The 27,569-nt window shown below is 40.4% G+C and overlaps 1 protein-coding gene across 2 annotated transcripts in view; it reads right to left on the bottom strand.

Moving 5' to 3' along the window:
- ADAMTS17 (ADAM metallopeptidase with thrombospondin type 1 motif 17) overlaps positions 1 to 27,569 on the bottom strand; it is a 196,731-nt gene that overhangs the window by 119,522 nt on the left and 49,640 nt on the right. For both annotated transcript variants that reach the window (XM_042804283.1, XM_042804282.1), the window contains exon 8: positions 4,526 to 4,631. In XM_042804283.1, the coding sequence (XP_042660217.1) occupies positions 4,526 to 4,631 (106 nt within the window). The remainder of the gene's footprint in view (positions 1 to 4,525; positions 4,632 to 27,569) is intronic.

Here is a 27,569-nt window from a genome sequence, read left to right as displayed (position 1 = left end):
AGTGCTTTTCGCTTACCTGCAACACCACTATTACTTGAGACACACCACAAAGGCCATACTTAAATATGCAGCAAATAATTATGCACCCTAAAGTAATTTTAACCAAGCTGCAGCTGTCAATATTTAACATCTATGGCAAATAACCATACTGGACAGAAACCTGTCAGTTCTAAACTCTTCTCTTGCCTGATTCCAGAGCGCTTTCGTTTGTGCACTATAGGCTTTTTACCTTTGGACTCATTTTTGTCCTCATCTGTTTCAACTTCAAGTTTGAGGCCATGTGGTTTCAGACTGTTGGCAACAGACTGCATCTTGCTTATTGTCAGTCGATTTTGATTCACTTCAAGGGCATCTGACACGGCGTGGCTTCCAGCCATACCACCTCCGGCTATTCTCTCACCATCTAGGCAGTGCCAGGTTCCGCTAGCTCATGAATGGGAATCTTCCTTCCTCACCCAAGCCTGTCCCCCATCCCACAACAGGAAAGCCAAGACTGTTGAAAGAAACAGGAATGGCAACAAAGCTGGCATTGTTGTCCTGAAAAACCACTGGCTACAGCCCACCCGCTTCATTTAGGGGATAGCGGATATAAAGATGAATCCCAGCTTTTGTTTAAAAAACTTATTCGCCTTTTTCTTTGGAGAATAACTTGTAAAAGGTAACAACATTACTGCTGTAGGCAAAAAGTAAACCAGGGGAGGGGGAAGTGGCACTATTTTCCTAAAAGTCACAGTTGTTCAGGGTGGTCTTTGTGATACGAATCTCAGATCAACTTCACACTGGTGTATAGTTCATGGAGGAGGAGGAGAGAAGCCCAGTTCAGGATTCTGTTGATAACAGTAGGGTATTTTCAGGCTCTTACTGATGGAGATGCCCTGCTAGTCTGAGGAAAGATAAGAGTAAGAAAGTATTCAGCATATTAAGCTGTTTATAATATGAAGACCTTGGACTTATGCTTTTTAAGACTTCAGGGACCACTGTGGTCTCTGTGTCTTCCCTTTTGTGTAGGTCAGAACACAGTACTCCACCCAGCAATCCCTGGATAAAAACCAACTAACTGTGGTTACATTAAAATGTGTTATTTTAAAAAGACATCCACTATTGACCTTGCTGAATGAACGAGGCTTGCTGAGGGTCCTGTCTTCAAGGGTAAGAAGTTTATGATTTGCAGCCTCATCACATATTCAGTGGTATCTACCCTGCCTGTTATCTTTTTGTAACTGCAAAATTATTCTCCTGGACTCTTTGTAGGAAAGATTGTATCTAAATACAATCGGATGCTCCCTTTGTGTCCATGGACCAACATTACCACTCCAGATTTCATGATATAAATGCAACAGACAGAAGTTATATCACTCACCCCATCATCAAGCAACAACAACTCTATAGGTTAAACCTGAAGATTAACTTTTATAGGACCTATAAGCATCACCCTAATGGACCTATTTAATGTCTCAATGTTTTCACAGTGCAGCTGTCTAATAGTGTTTTTTGCAGTCAGTCCAAATGACATTAGTGGCAGATTCCTTAATCTGACACATCAATTAGTAATCCATTCACTTTTTCCAAAGTCTACATCAGAAACTATCTGTGAATGCCAAATTGGTCTTGTGATCTCCACAGACATTTGTTAGTCTTAAGGCAAGAAGTAATAAATCTCAGCTTTTCTACACACATAAGGAAATCAGCCTTCAATAAAAGCTCACAATTATGGCTCTCCAAAATTTATGTTTTTGCCAATATGGATGTAAGTTTTGATTGGATTTTTTTTTTTTTTAAATTAAGAAATTGGCACCTAATTTTCCATAGTTTTCATTTTAAAACCTGAAGCATGTCACCTTCTTCATCTTCATCTCTGCAATGGATTTCCTTACATTTCACTTAAAAACTATGAGTTTGTAGGTGAAGTCTGCAAACAATCTATTGCACAAGACATGCTGAAACAGGACTACTCAGAGCATCTCGTTGCAGTTCAAAAACAGAAGAATAAGGAAAGGCCTGACAACTAGTAAGGTCAATGAAAAGACTCCTGTTGACTTCAAGGCCATAAGGGCACCAGTAAGTTGACCAGACTTTGAAATAAGTAACCAGGTCACTGGTGGATGACAGTATAGAGGGATGATTTTGATGCTCAGGTTGGATGGTGAGAAAGATAGGGTATTTTTTCCCCTCTGTTTTGATTTGGCACCATGGGGTTTGATTCTGCATGCTTATGGCTGGGCTTAAGCAAGGGAAGAGGGGGCAGAAGGGCTGGATGGCTTGCTCCAGTGTGTGATAGAGAACTGCACCTCACTGTGAAATGGGCTAACCTGGAACACATCCCCAAAACACCTGTGGCAGCAGATTCCTGCCAGCAGCTTCTCTAACCCAACCTAACCCAGCTGGCTGTTTCACCTGGAGCCTTCCTGGCTCATGTGCCTTCTGAGAGCTACATTTCCCAGACCCAGACACTTTAGGTCCCTAGACTGGCTCTTGCAGACCTTTCACACCCCTCCAGTACTCAAGTACTCTTCCCAGTCTCTCCTGCCTTAGACTGTTCTAGTCTCTTCTCTCTCAGTAAAGTGGCTCAATGAGGCAGTGTTGTTAGAAAATGCAGTCTCCCGTGTCATTTGTCTTTCTTCACCTGCAATCTTCATTTAAGCTCTCCATTTCTCCCCACAATGGGATCTATGACTCTCCTGAAGCAGAAGATCCTCTACATAATAGCACACTCACTGTCCAAACCCTCCAGGGTACTGAACCCAAGCCACCCTCTGTCAACTCCTTTAGACATCTCATACCCTCCTGTTGAAATAGTTTTCCAAGACAGAAGGAAAGAAAGAAAACCAGCAGAGAAAGGACATTATGGTCTTACCACCAAAATCACACCCAGAAAAGAAAATGGAGTTTGTTATTTTCTGCACAGATGGAGATCTGTATCTGAAAGCATTACATTCCCTATTTGTGTTGTAGATATTTTGCAAGGCATTATTAGAAGGAACCTTGACAGCTTTGCTGAGAAACTTGGCAAACATCAGGGCAGACCAGTCTCACTCTTTCACACAGCTGGATTTTCTGCAGCTCAAGTATTTTTCCCTCTTGCTCTTGGCCCATCCAAAGATGAGTGCTGAATTTCCCTTAACATTACCCACAGGTTAATTTGTTATTAAGTTTAGGCTCAGTTTAACATCTTGGCATGTAATTTAAATAAAACCAAAACCAAATGTCCTTCATTTCTGCTGAAACCACCCTCGGTTTGGCTCAGCTGCCTTTGGTGTCACTGGAGGGTGAACAGGAGATTCATTTTCATCTTGTCATTTTGGTAGTAACCTAAATATCCTCCATGCAACTTTGAAATACATTGCCATAAAATACTTATTCGTCATGGAATGAGATTGGCCAGAATCTGAACATGATACATTGGCTCTGACTTAGCTGTCAAATACTTGTTACTGTAGGAAAGGAAGATACAACAGACACAAACTGTAGGAGTCCAGAAGGATGCATATAAAACTTATGCACAACTTCTTACTAAAAGAACAATGGTGGGATTTCCCACCCCCCATCCAGAGGGGCCAAAGGAATGAGTACTTGAAAATCCCATAGGTACAGCCCTTGCCCCTGGATAAATTTGTTCCTGGTCTAATTCTATACCTTACACAGTCTAACTGTGACACAGTGCAACAACAGTGATGTCAATGGAAAGGGAAAACCGTTCATAAGTATTATGAGTAAGTGCGTATTACACAGCCTGGAAAGCAGTGAATGTGGATGCTGACCTTTGGGTTAACTCATTAACTGCACTAAGACGATGCAGGTGACTCTTCCAATCAATTTTGTTTTCTTCTGTCCATGGAATATTTACAGGAAGCTTTAAAAAGTCTTCAAAGTCACCTGCAGAAAGTACCCAGTAATCTCATTCTGCAAGTTTCTGTCTGACTAGGAATTATCAAGTTATTCACTTTTTTTTTCCAGTCAGTGTTCAAAGTGTGTTCATTACCTGTGATTAAGCTGATTATTCAAGATACATGATTTCTTTCTGTTGATCAAATAATACTGCTTAAGGGCATTTACAAAATACTGATGCTTGCAATTTCAGCTACAGTAGATTACTTCAAATGCAGAGATGAAGCCATTCCCAAAATATTTAACTATTAAAATCCTTGACACAGACAACAGAACTTCAGAGAAAATTTAGCAACTTCAAAGATTTTGAAGTTGATGTCATTTTGGTGGACCTATTCTACAGCATAACAAAAGCAAAATTTGTCTCTAACTACTATCATCAATCCTGCAAGAGAATTGGGCCACTTTGTGCAACTCAAAATCAAAATATAGAGTGGAAAATAAAGGAAGATCAAATAGAAAGATTTTTGTGTGCTGAAATTAATATTTACAGAAAATCATAAGTTATTTATCAATTTGCTAGATTTATGAAATCATAACAAACATGCCACACTAGTAATTTCACTTGTATGGCTTTAAATAAGTAAGGTATGCCGCAGTGGCATAAGTAAAGAAAGAAACAGAAGGATAAATGTCTTACTTGTGCCCAAGTTCATGTGCGATCGTAAATGCCAGATTGAGACCATTGTCTTCAGCAAGAACACACTTTCTCTTGGCACTGCAGACACCTCCCAGGTAAGCAATTCCTACAACAGAAACACAGAGAATGTTCCCATCAGAACCAGCGAAACAGCTCATTCACTCAAAACATACGGCAGTAACTCAACCAAGATGATAAAAATGCTCACAGTTTGAAAAATATTAGAGCAGTTTGCACACAAAATAATCTAAGTATTTTGTTCATCATCCTATTGAAAAATCAGTTTAGGATTTTGTCAGAGAGGAAACAAGTCAAACACAGGTACCTTCACTGCTTTAATTGAAAAATACATTTCACTGACTCAAAAAACTCGTCTAAGCTTCTCTATTAATGACTTCTACTACTATGTTAGAAAATACAGTAAAGTAGCCTTAAAAAGCATTTAAATGGAGTTCTTCTGATTTTCAGAATGAAGTTGGGGAGAAAGAATAAAACAGTAAAAGCAGAGGCTCTCTGAAAAGATCTTACATTTTCCCTTCTTTTCATATTTTAAGAAAGCAAGAGTGTCAGAGTCAGAAAAGCTGGCAAACTCCTGATGGTGAGTCACAAAGCTAATGCAGGTGGCAGAAGTCCTCTATGACTTAGTGGAATTTAGGATTTGATCCCATGGACAATTGCACAGTACTGTCTAGGCCTGTTTGTGTGGGCACCACAAATGTTTGCAGGCTGAAGTCAAAAAGGAATTCAGAAGTTACAGCATGAAACTTCTGCTATGGAAAAACAATAGTCCTCATATGCCCTTCCTGCCTGCAGAAAGTGCCATTGTACTTGGAAATGTTGTGATGGTATCACAGGCCACGCACAGAACAATTTGCTGATGAGATTTTGTTTCATCTGCACCTAGATACCACACTTAAGCCATTGGGAGTTATGCACAAAGGTTAAAGACAGAGACCAAGGATGTCTCTATTTATACAAGTCCTCCACTGCTAAACAAGCACCTCTCAAAAGCCACACAAACAGGTCAAGTATGCACACAAAACAAGGTTTTCTGATAGCATGCAGCAACCTAAATGCCGAGTACACCCTGCCACTTTATACACCTTTCTGCCATGCTGGAAGAAGGAGAAGTATAAAGACCTTCCACAAATACCTTTCAATTTTTTTCACAGCAGATATATTTGCTTATATTTGACAGAAAACAAGAAATCTATTTCCTCACTGTAATACTGTTCTCACAGAGGGGTAGCTAAGATCTAGCTGCCTTTAATGAGTAGACCACAACCATGCAATGGAGACATGACTTTTTTTTTTTTTTTTCTCTGTCAGAGCTGACAAAGCTCTGTTTATCAGAGTGTAAATGGTGTAAAACTTTAGACCTGGAAGAAGTCTAGTTCTGTTTTTATGAGTTTTGACAATATGGATATGGGTATTTGTTGCCAGGGGGATTCTGGATGGAATGAAGGGATGGGCAATAGCTTTTTAATTCAGCACTAGCAGCAGAGTGTGAAGGCCATGCAAAAATCAGACACTAACACTTGCTTACTTTAAAAGTGCTAACTGTGGAAGGCCAGATTCATACCACATGCAAAAAACAAAATTGAGATTTAATGTTTTTAAATCAATGACCATAGAAGGCTGGATTTTGGCATTCTTCTTAAACTGACTTGCTTTTTACTTGCAGAATAGTCGTAGGGATGTCAAAGGAATTGCTCAGGAAGTAATATCTTACTTTGAGAAAGAGGTTGCAACCTCAGTCCACACACCTGATGGCCTAATGAATGGGTCATAGAACAGAATCTCAACTGTAGGTGTCTGCAGTGTGTCTTGGGCTATGACATGCCTTCTGTTTCTTTTAAAGTATTGACCAGAGCAGGATTCTTACTGGAAGTGTTTTATTCCTTTTAAATAAACCTGATTATTCTGCCTTGATCTTCCATTTAACCAGTGTCAATATATATCTCAGTTGTATCTTGACACACGAGGTTTTAGCTGAGGCAACAAAACAGTATTGCATCTCAAGCTCAGTGGTCACTCAGGCAAGCCAGTTTAGCTTGAAATGATCCATGCTAATTTCCTTCTGATAAATTTAATAAAATGAGGCTGAGTCAATGTTTGCTGTCACTTGGAGATGGAAGGGCACAATATTTCCATGTTTGGGAGACATGGTATAGTAAAAGAGTCTAGAGTTCTGTCAATATATTAAAAGAGGTTAAATACCAATTAAATTGTCAAATACATTACCTCAAATGATAATTCTTCTGAAGTCTTTGTTTCGTGGTTCCAAACCTCACTGAAACTGACTGGCAATAAAACTGCTCTGTGCTAAAAGCCTCATTATTCAAAGGTGGAAAACTGACAATTAAGGACTTGTACATCCATCAGTGGCTGAAAAAGTTGTGACTGTGTCTCAGTTACAGACTCTTAGTCACTTAATTTTTATTAGTTATTTTCAAAGCTGTTATTTTTCAATACTGTGTGGCCATTTTATAATATTTGCAATGACCAATTTTAAAATGTGGACATCTAAAATCAGTTTATGATTAGAATTATTTAAGACTTCTGTTGAAGTAGAGCCCAGGGATCAGACAGTATAGGAACAGAAGTGGACTGGGCAGGGAAACTCATAATCCTAGAAGAGCAGGCAGCAAAAAACTTTGCAGTACATGAAATGAGCTCAGTAAGAAGTCCAGCCCATGAACTGCTGAGTGCTTATTAATAACAGTCATTCTGGAACAGCAAGCCAGTTATAACAAATTGTTATATCATTTTAAGCCTGAAAAAGCTTGCCTCAAAAATGTCCTCGAAATATATATTTTCTATCAAACTATTTCCTAAGACTGTAATTTTCTTTTGGATCAATACATTTTACCATTAATTCTTTCATTAGAACATAAGTAGCAAGTACATTATTGATCTGCAAACATAACACAGTTCTTTAGTAAATATATCTGAACCATTAAGATAAACGCAACTTTTTTGTAACCCAATACAATGATCCATATAATTGATCTGCAGAGAAAAAAATACACCTTTAACTGACAAGTATAGTAGTACTGTGCCTTGGTAGCTGCATTAATATGATTTATTTTCTACCTTGGGATGAATGAAAACTGCTGTTTGCCTCTTAAAATTCCAGATTTTTATCTGAGCCTTTCAATTCTGTAGAACTAGAATAGAAACTTCACGAATTCAGACACGTTTGTGAAAATCCTGTCATGCGGTGGTTCTACCAGGCTAGGAATAATATAAAAGGAACTTCTCTTATTTGGCAATTTTGCTTCTGGACAAGTGTGTGAAATGAAAAATAGGGAAGAAATGTGAACTGTTTTGTTTTTTTAAAAAAACAAAACAAAACAAGCAAGCAAACAAAAAAAAAAAAAAAAACCAAAAAACCACAAAAAGCAACAAACCAAAACCAAAACAAAATACCACACTTCTGGACTCATGCAGACAGTGACCTTCTTCAGGGAAAAAAAAGTCCTTATCTTTCCAGATACACTATCAACTGCCAGCAATTACCACAAATATATTTTTCATATCAGAAAAGGTCAAGCAGGAGCATCAGTGGCAGAGGGAAAGGAAAGCCAATTACTATTTTCACTATTACCAAGTGTGAGGGTTTTTTCCTTTCTCTCATGAGAAATTGCATAATTACAGTCCATAACTTCTGTGCTTGGGTTTGAACACGCAAAGCTATCTACACTTTCACAGCAAACCTTAGGACACAGGCAACTGTGTAAACTTAGATTTATCCAAAAAGTTGTCATACATAAACAGTTTGCAGCTGTTGGCCTTTCTGCCAGCTAATGAGCCCTCTGCTAGCAATATATCTAAGGGGAATGATTACATTCATCCTACCAGCTCAGCTAGGCATTAGGATATTACATACTTGCCACAGTGATAGCCAGATCTGGAAGAAGAAAAGTTCTGGTGTGTGGATTCACATTTCATCCTATTTGAAACACCCAGGGCTTCTTTCTGATGACTGGAATATTCACTCAGCAAGTGGTTTGTCCAGGTACTCCAGCTTTCAACTCTCTAATGTCTTGTTTTCATTGCACTCCTAATACTTTAATCTCTTCTTTTGCCAGCCACCTCTGGATACAGAACTTTTACTTGATTAAAACTTGGCTAGCTTTCTTCTTCTCAATGTATTTGCTGTTGGGAAAGGAGCCAAACTTGAAGTCCTGAAGTCTGCTTGGCACAGATGGAGGCTCACTCCATATCCACATACACAGAGCAAACCTCCCATTCCCCACCATTACTAGTTTGGTGTTGAGCTGATGTTTTTCTCATCCTCCCACGATTTTCAATTTGTGCAGCTCACACATTGCCATCAATTACACTCCCGTAGCCTCTCTTAACATCCTACATAAGTAAAATCAGGAAATCCTAAAAGTGATTCATGCTCTGCCTTTCCGTTCAATGGCAATGATATGTTTGACAGAGATGCCCTGCCTGTATTTACACATCAAGTCAGTCACCAAGGGAATCTTTCAGTGCTTATGATACTTAAAAATGAAAAATACTTTTCCTTTCTGTAAAGCCTACATATAAAAGATCCCAAAATTAAAAAAAAACCCAAAACATTAAAGAGTAAGTACCCACTAAACTGCCTCCAAGATAGGTAATAACACAATCCCTGTTCTACAGCTGAATAAACAGAGGTCCCAAGAAATCAGCAGTATCCAGGTGAAAAAGAACAGTATCTGTGGAAGGACCTTCTCCAGCATGTACAACAGAGAGGATAAGATTGTTACCATCACTGTCCTACTGAGCATCCAGTTCCAAGTCTGGTTTACAGGAATCATCCAGAAGAAGCTAACACAGTGAGCTGTTCCTTCATTTTATAAGAATGTGCTAACTCAAAGCCAGATATGCAATTTTAGTGGCACAGATTAATTTGGCATGATGCCAGATAGTCATCTAGATGCCAATTTCTGTTAATCTTGCAGTAACAACATGGTTTCCATTAGAGTTTAATATTCATGTATAGAAACTGTTTTCCTTAGCAGTAATTTTCATTGTCACTGTATTTAATGAAAACCACACTGGAAACAATACACTCATTATGAATCACAAGTACAGGAATAATAGTACAACCACCCAATGCACAAGAGACAGCTACAGTCAGGTATGAAAACAAGTTAACAATCATGCCAAGTGCTGTATCCAGTGTAAGACACAGTATTTTGAATTCAAGCATTTGCATAGGAATAGCCTCTGGTGTCATGGACCACCTGATGGAATGGACTCCCAGGCACTGCAAGGACTCAGCCGTAACCTACTTCAAAATAGGTCTCTCCATAAGTATGCCTTTACCCTTAAAGGGAATGTGAAATATGAAATGAGCTCAATCTCTGAGCCTGAGAAAGAAATCTACACTGACAATAGGGACACCATTTTTCCTCTGTGCCTAATCAAAGGACCCACTGTCTGTCTCATTCTCCTGGTGCCATAAAAGAGACAAAAATTAGTCCAGGAAATAAATCAGTTCACAATTCACTTGACCTTGTTGAGTGGCACAACATCCATCCCCTGCTGTAGGCTTAAATTCCCTCCAGGGTGGGAGGTGGTTGAATCGTATTGAGGAAACAAGACAACATAGGACTGGTCCAAATACAACCCTCTATGCAGGACCAGGTAAGCACTCAGATAACAAAGTAATAGTCAAAGTAAATGTCCTCAAAATGAATTTGTGATTCTGCAGAATTTAAGTTAGAATACCATCCAGGTGTATACAGCTCCCCTACTTTTAGCTGGTGTTGGAAAGTAGTGGAAGTAGTTTCCAGCACTAATTTTTTTTGAGCGTTGGTAAGCCCATGCCATTTCTGCAGGCAGAAGATGAACTGGATTCCTGGGAATCCCATAAAACCTCTAGCTAAGGGCAGGTGAGGTTAACTCCTCTGGCTCTACAGCACACATTTGTTTTCATACAAAGTTTTTAAACTGGTATCCAAGTTCCCATATATACTCCTCCCTGCCGCACTGAGAAACTGGCAAGTACAACACCAACTTTACAGAAAAGCGAGCTTAACACACAACATTCGAATAACTGGTAAGATCACACAAGAAGCCACCACTACTTCTGAGAATACCCATCAGACCCTGACTTTCTGTACCTAGCCAACTTGTTGCAATTGTGCCCATCATCACAGAATCCTCTCCTTACTTTGGAGAATCTACCTTATCCCAAATTTCAACATGACCTCTGTAGAACTCTGTTCCTTGCCTCCTAACCAGCATGACCTGCAGAGATGCGGCACGCTTTCCCAGAACTCAGTGTACTCTGTGGCTGGACACCTCCCCTGTGGGACTGACTATTGTCCTGTAGTGTCCAATAAAATCTTTTCTTCCTTGTAACTCTGAAAACATTGCCACTTCCAGTACACACAACTGTTGTCAGAATCCCCAAAACCCAGCAAGAAAAATAAATAAATGAAACACAAAGTGTAGTTACTTTCTGAATCTCTTGATTTTCATTTACACACACCCTGAAAGACTAACAAAATATCTCCCTGATATTCACAATACTAGCTGTGATGTTTCTAGAGCAGATAATGTAATATTCCTCCGAACACAAATGTCCTAATAGCACAAATGAATGAAACATATAATACATTTTATAGGGGATATTTTCCTGACTGCTAGGAATACTAAGAGATACTTGGTACTGAAATACTGCTATGGTGCCCAAGAGTCTAGCGACTGGCCCTGAATAACATTTCACAAGACTGAGACAACTGTGAGAGCCAGATTCAACCATGTGCCTTAGTCTTTGCAAAATGATTGTGATTCACGCAGATCCACCGGATCTTAGCCATGGCACCACTGAAGCTCAACAAAACTTCTCCGTTGACTTTCAGCCCGTACTGAACCCTGTGCAGGAATGTGCTGCCCCTGTTTTCAAACAGATTAGCTGACATCTAACCAGGGTTTGTCTGTGCAAGTTGCCCTACTCTATACCTTTCTGATAAAATGACCTTTGTAAGGCTAGACCTCTTTGTGTCTGTAAATCTGCAAAGAAGGCAAGATCCTGCAAATCATTAAAGCTCAAAGGAGTGCTTTTGCTATCTTTTTCTCTTTGTTTAATTACCCTGCAGGACAGCAGTTAATGAGACATGTGGAATCCTTCCCCTTCCCCGGCATGGCCAACTCTCAGCTTTAGCTTTCAGTCTTTCTATGGGGCTTTTACATTTCCTGGGAACCCTCCTGTGGTTTTCTAAGTTTAATGGACAAATTATTTATCTGCTCCTTTACTAATTTGCCCACATACAGACATTCCCCAAGATGTCAAGAGCCTTATTCAAATGCTACTTGTGTTGGATTTACACTGTGCTAATTCACTGATTTAAGCAGAGCCTCTCCCAATGTACAAGGGGCATCCCAGACAGTTGAAAAATCTTAGAGATTGAGACCTCTCATGACTTTAGGGATAATTGTCCTTACCCAAGCTAGTAAAGGGTCATTTCAGATACCAAATGCACTGAGATGAAGAAAGCTGGCATATGTTCTAACACCTTTTTGGCCTAGAAAAGACTTTAACCAAGGCCTACAAAAACATGCCAGACAGGCTATTAACACTGCGTTATGCCAGCAAAGAGCAGACAGACTTTGGAAACCCTCAGAGGTTTGCCACTGGCACCTCTGAAAACCACATTCAATTACAGTGCCATTCAACAAGGCTTTGTGATCACAAGCATAAATATTTACCACACTGACCATACCTGAGAACAGGCATGGTATTCACAGGAATTCAAAGCAAGCTGGAAACAAGTATGCTGCTTAGCATCGTAGAGCAGATATCCATCAGGAGTGGCATGGGTGTCACTGATCTTGCCTTGGAGCAAGGGAATGTATTAAAAGACCACCTGAAGTTCTTCCTAGGCCTAAGTTTCTAAGCTTTTATGATAAAGCACTGGGACCTCAGCAAAGAAGGAGATAAAATAAAATATTTATTTGTCATCTGCTCTTTGTTCAGCATGTCACCTTCTATGCCATTAATATGGCTCCTCCCTTTCAGCAAAGCATTGCTTCCCAAGGTGACAGCACATTAATAAAGCCTCTCCATCTAACATGACATGAGGAGTGGCTTAATTAACTGGAGCAGAGGAAGCAGGGTATCATCTACATGTTTACTTTACTTTGATATGCTAACAGACACATTCCAGAGAGCTTCTCCGGAACACTCCCCAGCAACAGGAGCCCAGGCTGCTGCTGAATGCAGATCTCAAATGGGCAAAACCACATTTCCTTTCTGCATTCCTGTTTCTTTAGTTAAAGATGAAGTTTTGGATACTTAGTCCAAATCAAACCACCATTCCCAAATGTAGACTCCCAAGCCCTGGCAGCTAATTCACCATCTGTTTATAGACATCATTACACAGTGCTGAAAGTCTCCATGCTCATGCACACACATGGAAATACATGGGCTTAATTACTCAGAGTAAGATATATTAGAACAGCTGTAATCCTCTTAAGAGGAAAGGCAGAGGAAGAGCTAGCTAGGTGGATCTGAGAGGAGGACTCCAGTTGGGGAGGGATTGATGGACTGGATGAGTCAACATATAGTGCTGGGAGGTATACAGAAGCCTGGCATAATTCAAATTTAGTGAACAAAGGAGAAAGATGGGAAGAGGTTAGGGAAGAAGAAGAGACAGGGACAGAAATGTAGCAAATGGAGGTAATATGGGTTTTCCAGAAGTCTTCAAGAAACATGACTTGGATCTCTTAAGCAGCAGGGAGTCAGTTCTGTGGGAGGCAGGGGTCAAGGAGGGCAGGAGATGAGATCAGAAGCGAAGATGAGGTCTCTGAGAACTTCTGTGCATACTTACTGATGGACAAAAATGGATCTACAGCCCTGGGTCATATGGCTCTGGCATCATGGGTTCACTTGAGGAAAGGTAGGAGCTAGACTGCAACAAGGTCTGATGAGGACATGGAAGTATTCAGGCAGGGAGGCCTGTGCCTTAGTATGGGCAAAAAAATGGCAAAACATAAGGAAAGGACAGCTGTTAGAACTGGTATAGAAGCAGTCAGTGGAAATCAGTGGAATACAAACTATTGAAAGAAAAAGAGACAGGCATAGGGAACAAGGTTGTTGAAAGGTATCTTACACCAAAAAGGAATCAGATCCAGTCAGAAGAAATCTGATGCTTTTGAAAGCCTACAGGAACATGTGACTGTGAACTCAAAGAAAACATCACCAAAAACTGTGAAACCAAACAGGATTTAGATTCTGGCTCTTGAAAGTCACCTCTGCCTGGGGCTCAAAAGTGTTTGGATTTGAATGTCTCCTGCTTGTCTCATTTTGTTAAGTGGATGTAAACTGCCCTGCAGAGATGAGCCTGCTGGTCCTTCCTAGAACCTGTTATAGATCTTCCCGCCTCATATACATTTAAATATTGGCATGATAATATGCAAAAGACAGTCAACCTACCAAGGCAACAAAGAGGACTCAGCACTGGATTCAGGATTTGTGGAGCTGTGTGAATAACTGTCTTCCACTTCAGTGGCTGAAGCAGAGAAACACAGGCTAGAAAGGAATCTACATCTCTCACCTGCTGGATGACTTGACAAGAGGAGAGAGTTCCTTCTCTAAACAGCCTTAATGAATCTCACCCTTCACTTTCTCAGATGTTATTAAAAATCAAAACTATTTTAACATTACAGTATTTTCACTTTGATTTTTCCTATTTGGTGGAACAGGCCTGAACTCAAGAACCACTTCAGTGTCCCCTCAGCTGCATCTTTCAGGAAATAAATCACTCACCAAAAGAAAAAAAAGAAAAACCATAAACCACAAACAACTCTGCTACAGGAGTACCATGTCCCATGCTCACCACTCTGCCACACGCCTATGTTAGTCTGCTAACACCCATCCTGCTCTCAGGATGGGTTCCCATCTGAAGATTAGAATCTTCCAAGAAATGGAAAAAACATCCTGGCATTGACTGCAATAGCTGCAGCTTTGCAAACTGTGTAGGGTTCCAAAATCAGCTTTGAGGCTATTTTCATCTTGCTTTTTCAGATGAGTTCTGTGACTCCCAGTTTTGAATCTGTCAGTTAGGCCCTGCAATTCATCTGAGCCATCTGCTTCACCAGAGGGCCCGAGTTCAGGGAGAATGAAGGGGAATGAAGAAAAAGATCAAACCAGAGCTTTTAATGAGACTGCTAAACAAAGAGGAACGTGGAATTCAGCAGCAGGGATCCTGGAGCCTTCAAATTCCTCAGTATCTCCCTTCTAGAATGAAAAGACAAGGTCAGACTTGGCAATAAATCAGAAAAAATATTTGGAGTCTCTGTACCAAACAGCATCTACTTTAAAAGCTAACAGTCAGGGTCCAGCATTCAGTTCCAGTTTTTCTTTATCGTAACTGCAAACACTAAGAAACTCGTGAAGCTATTTAAATAAATTAAAAGATTCTTTTAACAGTTTCAAGAGCTTTACTGAGCCATGCTTATCAGCCTGGCGTGGTGTTGGTTAGGGGTGAGTGCCCGAGCAAGGATCAGTCCTGAGCTCGTTAAGCAACATTCAGCAATGTGTAATGAACAATGTTTCAGTGTCTGGAGGGTTTCAGCATAGTCTGCTGAACGGGACAGTTTTGGAGATGGCTGAACACCTGTGCTGCTGATGAATGGCATTCTTCCACAGCTCTCAATTAAATTCTTTCCATGTTCTTAAAGAGTGACTAAGCAATTGTTACTCTCAAAAAGTGAATGAATCTATACTTTTGAAACGTTAATATTTAAAGTGTATTTTATTTTTAGGCGCTGTATGCGTGTCAAGCTGTTCTCTTGGCAAAATAAGAGCAGCTCAGGCGACTAGCAGAGCAGGCCAGCAGAACAGGATGATTCACAGTAATCAAGCTTTGAACAGATGCTTTTCCAAATTGCTTCTGTGATACTTCTCAATTACAGCTCCTATATCCTGACTTACAGGGCTGTCTAAGCTCCTAGCTTCACTTCGTCAAGCTGCCAGCCAACACATGCACTGATAAACTTATTTAGCAATCCTTGGTTCAGCGCTTCTGTTTTAATTCTTTGCTGAGTGCTGATTTAACCTCACAGCCTGCCTGACTTGAGAAAAACTGACAAACCCGAGGTTTGTGCTTGATAACGTTAATAGGGTTGAGCTACTCTGTTGAAGTCAGAACTTGGGTTGAAAAGCTTGTGTCATGCAAGAGGATGAAGCTGGTGCCTAATACCTCAGCACTAGCTACTACCTCTGCTGCCAGGAGTAGGGAGTGAAAATGATCCTTCCACGTCGGCGGGCAGGAAGAGGAGACTACGGCAGTGCCGTGGCTCTGCTTCTCTCCTCACGCAGTACCACAGTCAGCACATTTGTTCTGGCAGAGAGTGATAGTATGGTGGAAGGGGAGGTGACAATAAAAAAAAAAAACCTAAACTTGCTGCAAAATTAATAGCTTGATTTCCTACACACTTGCACCTCCACTTGAGTTTCTGATGTAAATGTGGGTGATGCAATCTTTCCCTCCGTGGCAGCAAAGGAGGGCGCTTTCTCCTCTACCCAGTTTCCGAGTTTTCAGAAAACTTCCAAAAGCCTAATATTTCAGAGATCTGTATCCTCAATTTTGGCTCAAATTGGCCAATGGGTTAAAAAGCTACTAAGGAAAGACTGTTGTTGGGGTAGATGGACATAAGCACGAAACACACCCATTGCATATATACACTCACCAAGTCAGGTTAAAATTACTATTAACCTAAAGGGCCCTTCTCTGTGTTCCCAAACAGAGCTGACTGCTCTGACTTCTACCCCACAGGAATGGAATGACCTGCATGGTACTTTACGCAGATATAAACACATCACAGCACCAGCTTGACAGAAGAGAAGTAATGGCTAATTTCAGAGGTAATGTAGCTGGATATATTTTTAGTATGTCCTGAATCTACTTTCTTTAGTACCCCTTTCTCTAAATTATTCAAAAATAAAACGTCACCTTTAAAGTAACAGAAGCTAGAGAGAAATTTTCACTAAAAAAAAGACCAGCATGAGCTTTTCTCACACTTAATAAAAAGAAATCTCTCATGTGCAAACTCGAGCTCCTGTGAAAGAAAACACAAATTTGAATGAATACCTCTGAGCTCCTTCTGATGACTGACAGCAGCCAGAAGAGTCCCTGGTGCCTCACAGACACAAGTCAAGGCACAGTCCCAGTCCTGAGGCCTTTATAGTCTGAATTCAGCAATGACAGCATGTGAGGCTCACAGGGGGATTGCACCTGCAGGCAGCACTGAAGAAACTTACTGTCAGTATCCTGCAGAAACCAGTGGGACATTTCCATGCACGTGTGTTCATGTTATTGCTCTAGATCTTTGTGCTAAAGTATCAGGACCAACAAGGGGAAAACTGCCTCTTCTAATCTCATGCATTTCTAAATAAAACACTCCTGGGAAGTGCAGAAGCTCCTATATACCTGTATGGTGTCTGGGTGATATTTCCAGTTCTGAATCAAATCTGTGTGTCCCTGATTGAAAACTACATGCTGAGTCTGCACCATGGTTTGTAGGGGTCTCCTCAGCTGTCAGGCCTCACTCAGTAGGTGGCTTGTAGAGAGAATTTGCAGTGGTAACAGCTGTCCTTCCCAGCTACATCGATGGCGTATTTTTATATGATCCTGCTTTGGTGCCCAGTGGTAGGAGCCTCCTGTCAGCTGCCACGTAATGAGATGCATTTCCCAACAAAGCCACCTGATTAATGATAGCATAGACAGCTTCATGGCATTCACAGAAAACAAGTTGAGTATGTATTACATCTGATCTAATTGTACGAGCTATCATCATCACCATGGGCTTGATATCGAAATCTTACTAAAATCAATGGGAGTATTACCACTGGCTTTGGAGAAGGCGCATTAAGCCATTTCCTGGCTCCTTTTACTTCCCATCCCCAGAAGGCTGGTCTTTGTCTTTTTTACTTCAGTGTAAAGCCAGAAATCTTTATTTACTGCTGTGTTTAGACCATGTTTTGGCTCACAGACACTGGTACATGAGTGGATATTCTGCATCTCTGTAAACACACCAGTTCATTGAACAAATAAGGACTACAGTTTTCCCATATTTGAAAATGCAACAAGTGACACAGATAAAGACAAAAATAGAAAAGAGAGGGTTTGTTCTGAGATACTCAAAAGTTATTACTTTTAAAACAGTCATTCAAACAAGGAAATCCCAAGGATCTAACCATCACAGCAAACACACCTCTGCACTGCAACACAAATTGCAGCAGTCAAGAGCTGAGGACCATCATGGAAAGGACCAAATGCTCTCAGAATCCAGGACCTTTGCTCTTCAGCCACAAGCATCACACCCTTCCCCATTCCTCAGTTTCAGAGAGACACCTCAGAGAATGCGAACATGTGAGAGGGCTGTGCCAAGGACTTCTTCTCCTCACTTTGCTCCACAGAGAAGGAAAATGGGAAGATCCCAGTGGGACAGATAAACACATAAAAAGAAATCCGAGGCAAATCAAATAACATAATGGAAGAAGGAAGTGAGACACAGGGAGGAAGCCTCACAAAACTGAAGCATAATTAAGTTATCAGACTTTCATGAGGCAACTTACATCTCTAAACAAAAACTACAGTAGTCCTAAGCAATATTTTTGTGTTGCAGGATCCGAGGCCCAGGTTCAGGAAAGCATCTCTACTTCAGATCCTGCTTAAGTATGTGTCCAAATACAGAAGGTCAGACAAGAATCACAGGGCAAACCATCTGAATGGACAGAGCAACTCCAGCAAACAATGCTGCTTTTCTGAATTCCAAGTCAACAGACGTTTGTAAGAGGTCATCAAAGGGATTAGAAGGAGCATCAGTATTTCCCCAGAACTGTTCAGGAGTCAAGACATGGGGCAAGAGAGGTGTAGTCAGGAATTTCATCCATACTTGGACCCAGACAAGACCGAAGTAGAGGTAGTACTTTCTCTCTGACCAACAGACATAGCTAGAAAAGCAGACAAATTGGGGCATAGAAGGTAAGAAACATGAGTCTACAGGTTTCTTAAACAGAGACATAAAATAGAAATGGAAATCTTAACTTCAATCTTTTATTGTTCCTCATTTCAAGAACAACAAAGTCTGATTAAACTCATGGGCTCATTTAAGAGCATCAGTTTAACTTTCCAGTAAATAAAAACATCCACACAGAGTCTCCTAACTTACTGGCCGGTTTTCTTATAAATAACGGCAGTGTTTACTCTGTTTGTCTACTACAGTGCAAATATTGCTGTACACACTAGAGCTTGATGGATGACATTATTAAAACCAACAAGTAGATCCTCAGCAGAACATTAACGTGTACCCAGCACTCTGGTTATGGTCAGGCAGAGCCTTAATGCAAACAGATCAGGCAAAACAGCTACACAAAAATGTATGACACAACTACACAAAACCAACAGATATCTTCAACCTGCTGACTGCTCATGACCGCTAACTAAAATAGAAATACAAGGCTAATTCCAAGCTAAGCAAACAAAGAAATCCTTAGCATTCTACAAATCATGCTGAAAGACTACAGAAGGAAAAAGATAGTTGATGGGTTGGGTCTAGGATTTTGTTTGTTTGTTTTAATAAGTTCAGCATATTTCTATCACCTGGTCTAAAAGTTAAAAAGCCTTGACAAGGTAATTCAGACAAATACCTTGCAGATTATAGGATTCTGAACCTGAAATTTAGAAGTGTACATAGCGGAACCCCTGTGCCCAAATAAAATTCCGGGGGTTCAAATGACAGTTTATATATAGATGTGTGTATATGTATATATATATGTACACACACCTCAGTGAGAATTAGGGTAAAATTTCACCATCTCTTACAATCACCTTCCTATCTAAATTGGCAAGAACTTGATAAGGAAACCCCAGTACTTTCTACAAGGAAGATCTGGCCAAATTCAGCTACGTAAAATTCAAAGTACTCTACCACACATTTAGAGACAGTAAATTTTTTCCAGGATGGGCATTATCAGAAAATGTATACATTCACATAAAAGGATATAGAAATGCAAACACATGCATGTGCGCAGATATATTCACATATTTTTGCACTGTTCTCACCAGGAAGCAAAAGTAAACAAGGAGGAGCAGTTTCTCTCTAGTTTGTACCCTAACCCAAAGAATCGTTATACCTCTTCAAAATAAATAATTGCTCAGAGGAAACCGAAAACTAAAAGTTAAGCCTATCACAGCCTCTGATCACGAGTGCCACAATGTATTCACTCAGGGTTAATGAGGACTGGTGTAATTTCCCATCCAGAAACCCATGCAATCTGCAAGACAGCTGAAAAGCCAAAGGATGCTACCAAATCTAAATCTTGCACTGTATACCAGCACTGCTGACTATTAATGCCTCCTCTTTCCCTAGGATGTGCAAAAATGCAAAATCTTATTTTTGACCTCATGAGCCTATCCATTTCTCTAAAGACACAAGCCCAGGGGCAACCTTTGTTCCCTGCAGTATCTGACTAAAAATTTCAAATCAGCAGAAATATAATAGACCTTTTATCAGTACTTTTTCCTACTTACTCTTTAGACCACTGAAACAAATTATTTATCATCTTCCATGACCACAGATGTCAGACATTAACTACTGCAACAAAACTCCATCATAAGCTTTTAGGAAAAGCTAGGAATGTGAAGCCCACTGCATCTCCCCCTTCTCTTTTGTCTGTTCTGGCAGGAAGAGTCTTCAAGAATTCCAACAAGTCACAGAGCCATGATCTTGTTTCCTTTCCTAGAAACCATGTTGGCTTGTTTTTATCTCTTTTTATCTGTTAGGCCTGTTTGCTCACCTCTACCCGTTTAAACTTTCCCAATAAATGAGGTTAAAAGAATTGTTCTGCGTTTTCTGGACCTTAAACAGAGAAATGTGAATTTGCTGATTCAGCAGGCCAACCCTCAGCTGAGCATTATCTCCACGCCAGATGTTCTAAGGTGAGGCCAAAAGATGACCAAAATTATCCCAAATATATCAATTCTGAGCAAATTATGAAGCTACTATCTTATCTTTGGGCACAGTCTCCTGTGGAGTAAAAGAATCAGCTGGGATGGCTGATGATTACTGCCTGTTTTCTGCATTGTCCCTCTCTCGAGGTTCCTGTAAGGGAGCAGCTAAGGCAGGCGCTGTCCCAAAAGCGAAGGGGAGCTGAAATTGAGGATGATTAAGGCAGGTAGAGGCAGTGGCCTTGCTGACAGAGGCTCAATCCCACTTCACCCACAAAGAAGCTGAGCAGAAAGGTTCTTAGCAGTGCTTTCTTGAAGTGCTTTCCTCAAAGTTAGGCACCTGAACCACTATCTAATTTGGCCCAGGCAGCCAAATTCCCCAGGAGTGCTGGAGAAGTGCTCAGGGCCCTGACATTTGTCATCCCTGTAATGCAAATGCATCCTGTATCCCCCTGAACTGCCACTGTTTACAATCCTACATGCTAATGCAAAACTACATCATAGTCTTCTGTAACTGCTTCATCTTCCTTCTCAACTTCCTAGGTGCTTCTCTAAAAGCAACAGCTGCTGAAGGAAGGTTAGCTCCTTGATCACTCGCTTCTTATGATCTACCATTCAATAAACCACAGGATTCACTGTATTGACATACAGAATCCTTGTCCAACAGTCAAATATAAAGGATTAAAAAAAGAGCACGCTGAAATATGCTGGATTTTTATTTACATGGCGTGATTTTTCAAGTGTAGGGTATCCAGATAAATTTGAATTTAAAGTTTAAATTCACTTCCACTACGGGCAACAGAACATTTGTACCACTTCTAATGGCCTAGTACGTGACCTCCAAGTACATGGATTTTACTCACTTTTTCATTTACAACTATAGTACACAACAGTCACAGCTGATCAGCTTGGAGTCAGGAAACTATTAAATACAATTATACACTTAGTTTGCTGCATTGCAACTATTACTCAAGTGTGGTACAGAACATCTAAAAATAAGAGTGTGTTTTTAGACGCTTATATACAACTGTGACCACAGCTCATGAAGCAGTCGTCACCTTCAGCTCCTCAATTTTGCTGAACTGTGAATACAGCAAAAATCTAACTATGAAGTGGGACATCCCTGTAAAATACTGATTTTGTCAATGTGGAGGTGCTTCTCTCTAACGTGTGATGGCAAACCATGGTCTGTGCATTCATGGGTCAGCTCAAAACTTTATCACCTCTCCCACAGCACCTGCCTTTAACATTTATAGCCATGAAGTGAGCTTGTACTGGATCATAGCTGAAGCACACTTCCTACTGCATTTTCAGCATGATGGTAAACACAGAGAAGATTTTCAGTGGTGCAAAGTCCTGTTACATGCCCAATTCCTATTTGCGTTATGTGTAGCACAATCACAACTGTAAGGCTTGAAGCCTGTGCTAAGGCAGTGGAAGTGAGAGAACTGTTAAATAAAAACCAACAACATTCCAAGGACTTAAACTGACTTTCAATCTATTGAGTGCACGTGGTGTAGCAAAATCCTTCCAGGACCAGACACCCTGCAAAATAGGCTAGGTATTATACTAGGTCATGTTACCAGATGGTTAACCAAAGCTGAAAAAAAAAACCAAATGAAAACCAGGGCGGGTCAAGCTTCCTTCTTGGGGACTGGTGGGGGGGGAAGTTTTATGCACAGTTCGCACTGCTGTTTTCTTGGTTATCAGTAGTATAATCTCATCTCTACGTTGTTTAAAACTTGCTCTCAAAATTGCATTTACTTTTGGCAGCCGCACGACAAAAGAAATGTAAAAGTACAGTAGGCAACTGTCCTTCATTTCCTTCCTTTACTCTTACATATCCTGTGTGCAACTGGAATGCTTCTATTTGATTATCCAGTGGAGCAAATGCCACAATGAATGCAATCATGCCTTATTACCCTACATGTCTGTAGCCTATTGCACAGCTATGTACAGATGTTTTTACACAGCTTGGTTTTTTAGCTACAGGGTCTATAAAACAATAGAAACTATCTGAAATGTTTTCAAGCCAGCAAAGGATAAAGGCACTGTAAAGCAGTCAACTGGATAAAAGCCATCTATGTCTGACAAGAGGAGAAAACCCTCAGAGGTTTCTCAATTATAAATGCATCAGCTTTCTTAAACAATATGTGGCTGCAGTCTGCAGCAAAATGACCAGGCTGGAACGTGTAAACAGAGGTAAAAATAAAGACCCAGGCAGTGGAAAGAAGAAACAAAAACCTCTGGCCTGTTGAAGGGTTGCATCATTATTTTACTGACCTGAAGAACTGGCTGCTGCCCAAAAAAGCTGAGCTTCCAGTGGGAAGGCCTGAGAAGAGGTAGCATTGCCTCCAGCTGAGGGGCCTGGACTGAGACTCGAGAGCTGTGGCTTAGCCCCCAGCCAGCTCTGTCCTTTGGCATATCCCTTCACAGCTCTAGGCTTCATTTCCTCACTCAGTACAATGGGGATAACAGTTCTGATCTCTTTGAATTTTACTGAGGAAAAGCTCTATTTACAAATTCATTTCCTTCTCCTCTCAAGAAATTCTTTTTTACAAATAAAATAAAATGCAAAAACCTCTCAATGTATTAGTTAATGGGACAAGTCTATCAGGAGGGCACCGTGAATTTACAGGTAAAACACTGGATTGGAAGCCAGAACGTGCAAAATCTGTTCTCTGCTTTTGGATAAGAAACAGTAAAAGCAAATGCTTTTGACTCCCATGTTTTCCCTGTCCACCTGGTCTAAAGCATGTCATAGCAGAAAATCCTGCTTTCTGCTGCAGAGAGCCTTGGGTTGGCACTTCTAGCACAAATAACAATAGCAAGCAATGGGTTATTTATAGGGTACTGACAGCAGGTTTGACACTGTAGAAAACAAACATTATTTCTCTTTCCACAGCCTTCTATTATAAAAGAGAAAAGAGAAGGCAGGATGAGCAATTAAACTCAAGAGATGATTTTATTTGTTTTATGTTCATGCTTGCAAGAATCCCCCAGAGAAACAAATCATCAGCAAGTGGAAGTGATGGAGCTGGGGTGTGAAGATGGTGAAGCAGTGCAGAAAGCATGTAAAAATTTGCAATCTGAAAATCTCCATTTACATGGATGAAGCAAGAGGCAACAGCAGAAATACTATAAACCCCAAAAGACAGAAATGGTCTGTCCACAGACCTAATGTGATTGTTCTGCCTCAAAGGCTTCTCAGCTTCACACACAGAGTAGCAAGGAGCAGTTCCAGAGCTTTTCTTGACAGTTCTTTGGCAGTGTGTGCTTATCTGGACATCAATTAGGCTTCTGCCTTCAGCTTGTCTGTTTGCAAACGCAATGACCGCTTTCAGAGATAAATAGCAGCAACTTCTTTAAATCGTATTTAGCATAAGCAGAGCCTTGGTTCTTAGGCAGTATCCCACAAACCATCTCTAATTTAGAAAATCAAGGCAGAAAACTGTCTAGGAGATAAAACTAATTCAGAAGCTCTAGCATAGTACATTCAGGTGAACCAAAAACATAAGAACTGCCTGTTGCACAAAAGAAAAAAAAATTAAAACATTATGTTTCTGATTGTTTTTTGCTCCATACTAGCAGGAAAATTTACTGAATTGCCTCTGAAGGACACTATCACATAAATTCATTTGGAACTGTTAGTTAAAAAAGTTAATGAGTCCTTTTCCCCACAATTATTGCGTGTCAAAGCCCCAGATGTGGGAATGGGGTGAGGGATAAAAAGATGGGGAAGGGAACATCTTATGCAGGTATCTGCCCTTTAAGCTAGGAGACTGAAATTCCCAGGTGTTTTGTGTACACGTCTATATAATTTCACACAGACATAAATGGCCCTGGAGTGGAATGCAGTACATGTTTGCACCCGTACCAGTCAAACTGCACAATGATTTAGCACATTAAGTGAGTTATGACATGAAGCTGAAATGAAAAAATAAAGTCAGAGTATCAGAATAAATATCAACAAATATCTTCCCTCGTGACATATTCCTTTTAAAGGCAATAGAAAGGAGCTTAGTCACACACCAATTTGACATTAGGCTAGGATTTGGAGTCCTAGATGCCTGATGGGAAAGCACTATAACACAATTCTTCTAGCCTGTGAGTTTTCTGAAGATACCTTTCATTCAAGTAGTAATCACCATCCACCTTGTACAACAATGAGAAGGGATGGCCTGAAGGATAGTTACTCAGAAATATGTTGCCTGGTAAAGGAATACTAGGGTTCCCTTCCACACCATTTTAGACAGTTGTTCTCTTGTATTTATCAAAACACAGTACCATGAACCATTAATAAAACCATGGAAGATGGTAAAGTTTTCAAGCCAAGATAAGCTTAAACATCCTGCACGAACTTTGGGGCGAGTCACAATAAGGAAGACAAAAGCTCTGGCATAAAGCCTGACTGGAAGGTTTGAAGAAGCAACAAGAAAAGCAAGATTTAAGATCAGTGAAGATACACTAACAAACAAAAGCAGGGTGGTAAGCTGATGAGAAGATTTTGGACAGGCTGCCTTGTAGCTGACAAAGGCTCTGTGTGTATTTCAGGAAGCCAGTTTAAATATCTATGAGCATTAATTACCAATAACCGTTTGATGGTGGAGGAAATGAAAGGCCAGGTACAGAGCAGGAAGTGCGTTATTCCCCCCCACTGACAGTGTTTAGTTCCAAATTACTGAGAACCAGCTAGCTTCAAACATACAGAACCACTGGGAGGCCTATTGTTTTATCTTGTGGGGTGGGTGCTTACTAAGAAGACAGATAAACAGTTGGAAAATAAAAGTGCTTGAAATGCATTTTGGGGCTACAAAAGAAGAATGATGTATGGAAGAGAACTAATAAGGAATTGCTGGAGATTTATGAAGAACAAAGTGTAGTAAATGTACGGAATTTCCGCAACTTCAGCAGGCAAGCCACTGAGCAAGAGCTTCTATGAGCTCTGAACTACCACCAAAGAGAAATAGACCCTTGGCAAAAAAAGGGAAGGGGGTTAATCTGAGAGCAACTGAGGGTCTGCGATACTTCGGAGCTAAGGGCTGGAAACACGTGGAAGGGGGAACAATGACAAACATCCTCCACTAAATGCTTTCATTTATTTTAATTACCCAAGTTAATTCCTACCCCCAAGACCTAAAACAACAGAGAGAAGATGAAGGAAAAAGTTGATATAACTAGAAATTCAGTCAATAGCACTCACAGATTAATAAATTCTAAGAACAGAATAGACTGAGCAGTCATCTCTTTTCTACAAGAAGACCTTGCAATGGGACCATATAAGCTCCGAACTGAGGACAGTATTGTGTTTGGCAACCGTGTCTCTTCCAGACGGACAGTTGTTTTTCAGCTAAAAGACCAAGAATCCACCACTGCTCTTAGTACATGGAATGAATAAAGACAATCCTAAACAAGACTACTGAGCTGCAAAACAAACCCAAAGGCAAATGAAATTCAAACGCTTTACTTTCTGTAACAATAAAACCAGAAAATAAGTCTCTAGAAAATAATATCAGTACTTCACTCAAACAACTACACTGCACACATTTTAAGTTTTCATATAAATCAATGAGAAAGTTGATGTATTTAACAATAAATATGTAGTCTGTTAAAACTGGCATGACCAGCTTTTTTATTTTTTACAGACTGGATGGAGAGTAATAAATTGTGATGTATGGCCTTTGTTAGTATTTTCTGTCTTACTTGTCTTTCCAAAAGGAGACTGGTCAGCTTCACTGTGGTTTCTACTGGGTTTTGTTTTCTGGCCCTCACAGACTATTGTTTCTTTGCAAGATTTTAAGCTATTTCAGTGATTTTGAATGCTCAAATAGACAGCTTAATAGACATGTTAACTGAGTTTCAGAAAGCACAAAGGACCATCCTCAGGATATCAGGCTTTCCAAAGATGTCTCGTGTACCCCAAACTAACTAGTCTCTCTAGAAAAAACAGCTGTTTTTTTGACAGAGGCCCAGAGGAGGGTTGCATGTCTCAGACAACATAAGAACAGGGCCAGGATCCTGACCCCACTGTAAGCACTAACAGAACTCTCACTGAGTCCAGTGAAAGCAGGATTTTCCTCTAGCATTTAGTTGTGAGTCTGCAAACAGCTGTGCACATGTGAAGCAGCATGGATGAAGCCACGACCCTGAAACAAGAAGGAAAAGCACACACAGGACACTGAAGTGAGGAAGAGCAAGGGTTACGGCAGCAGGAATTCGTGATTACTTGAGTGGCTGTGCTCATCCCAGTGCTTCTATTAAAATTTATGCAATCTTATATTACACTCTCTTGGCACACAAATTTTTAGTGGGAATTTGGAAGAGGAGAGATTGCTAGCTGGTGAAAAGAAATTGGAAGGCCTCTGTGGGTAGGGTGGGGCCTGAGAGATGGTAGTGATGAATATGCCCAATAGCACAGTTCTGCACTGTCTGGGTTGTGCAGCCGAGCATTTATTCCCTAGCAACAAAAAGGCAAGGGAAAAAGTGTTCCACTGCACTGTACCATGGCTCCCTTTGGTTTCATAAAGCCAGCAGCCTGACTCTCCATTGCCCTATACAGCCACAAGTGACAAAACTTTGCAATGCTGCGAGGCCTCTTTCTTTCACAAACCCCAAATCAACTTGACAGCGCTACTTTAAGGGACATCTTAACCTACAGCATGTTCATTTTAATGAATTAAATTGTGTTTGATTTTGATCCGAAAGACAGTCTCAGCAAGGCTTTTGCTAAAGGCAAGCACTGCTTCTCTAATGAATTGTTTTAAGCAGCAGGTATTTCTATTTATTCTGGCATCAAATAAAAACCCGCCCTGGAATATACAGAAACATTCAACACGAACCACTATGGAAAATGTTTTTAATGTGAGAATTCCTTTTCTTTTCCACTCACAGCAAACCAGCTAGTCTTTTCCCTTTCCTTGGGGATTAATTCTCTGTGACACTGTTAGGGGACTGGAATCAATATTACGTAGGGAAGAAGATTTAAATGAACAGTACACCGTACAGCCGGGACTGACCAGAACTGCTACTTGCTGTGGGCAGGAGGCCACTGACTGCACAAGCAAATGGCCAAAGAAAAGGTA

Source organism: Tyto alba, unplaced genomic scaffold (assembly GCF_018691265.1).
Source record: "Tyto alba isolate M040663 unplaced genomic scaffold, T.alba_DEE_v4.0 Super-Scaffold_41, whole genome shotgun sequence".
In the NCBI taxonomy this organism is placed as follows: domain Eukaryota; kingdom Metazoa; phylum Chordata; class Aves; order Strigiformes; family Tytonidae; genus Tyto; species Tyto alba.
This window is presented reverse-complemented; position numbering and strand designations above follow the sequence as displayed.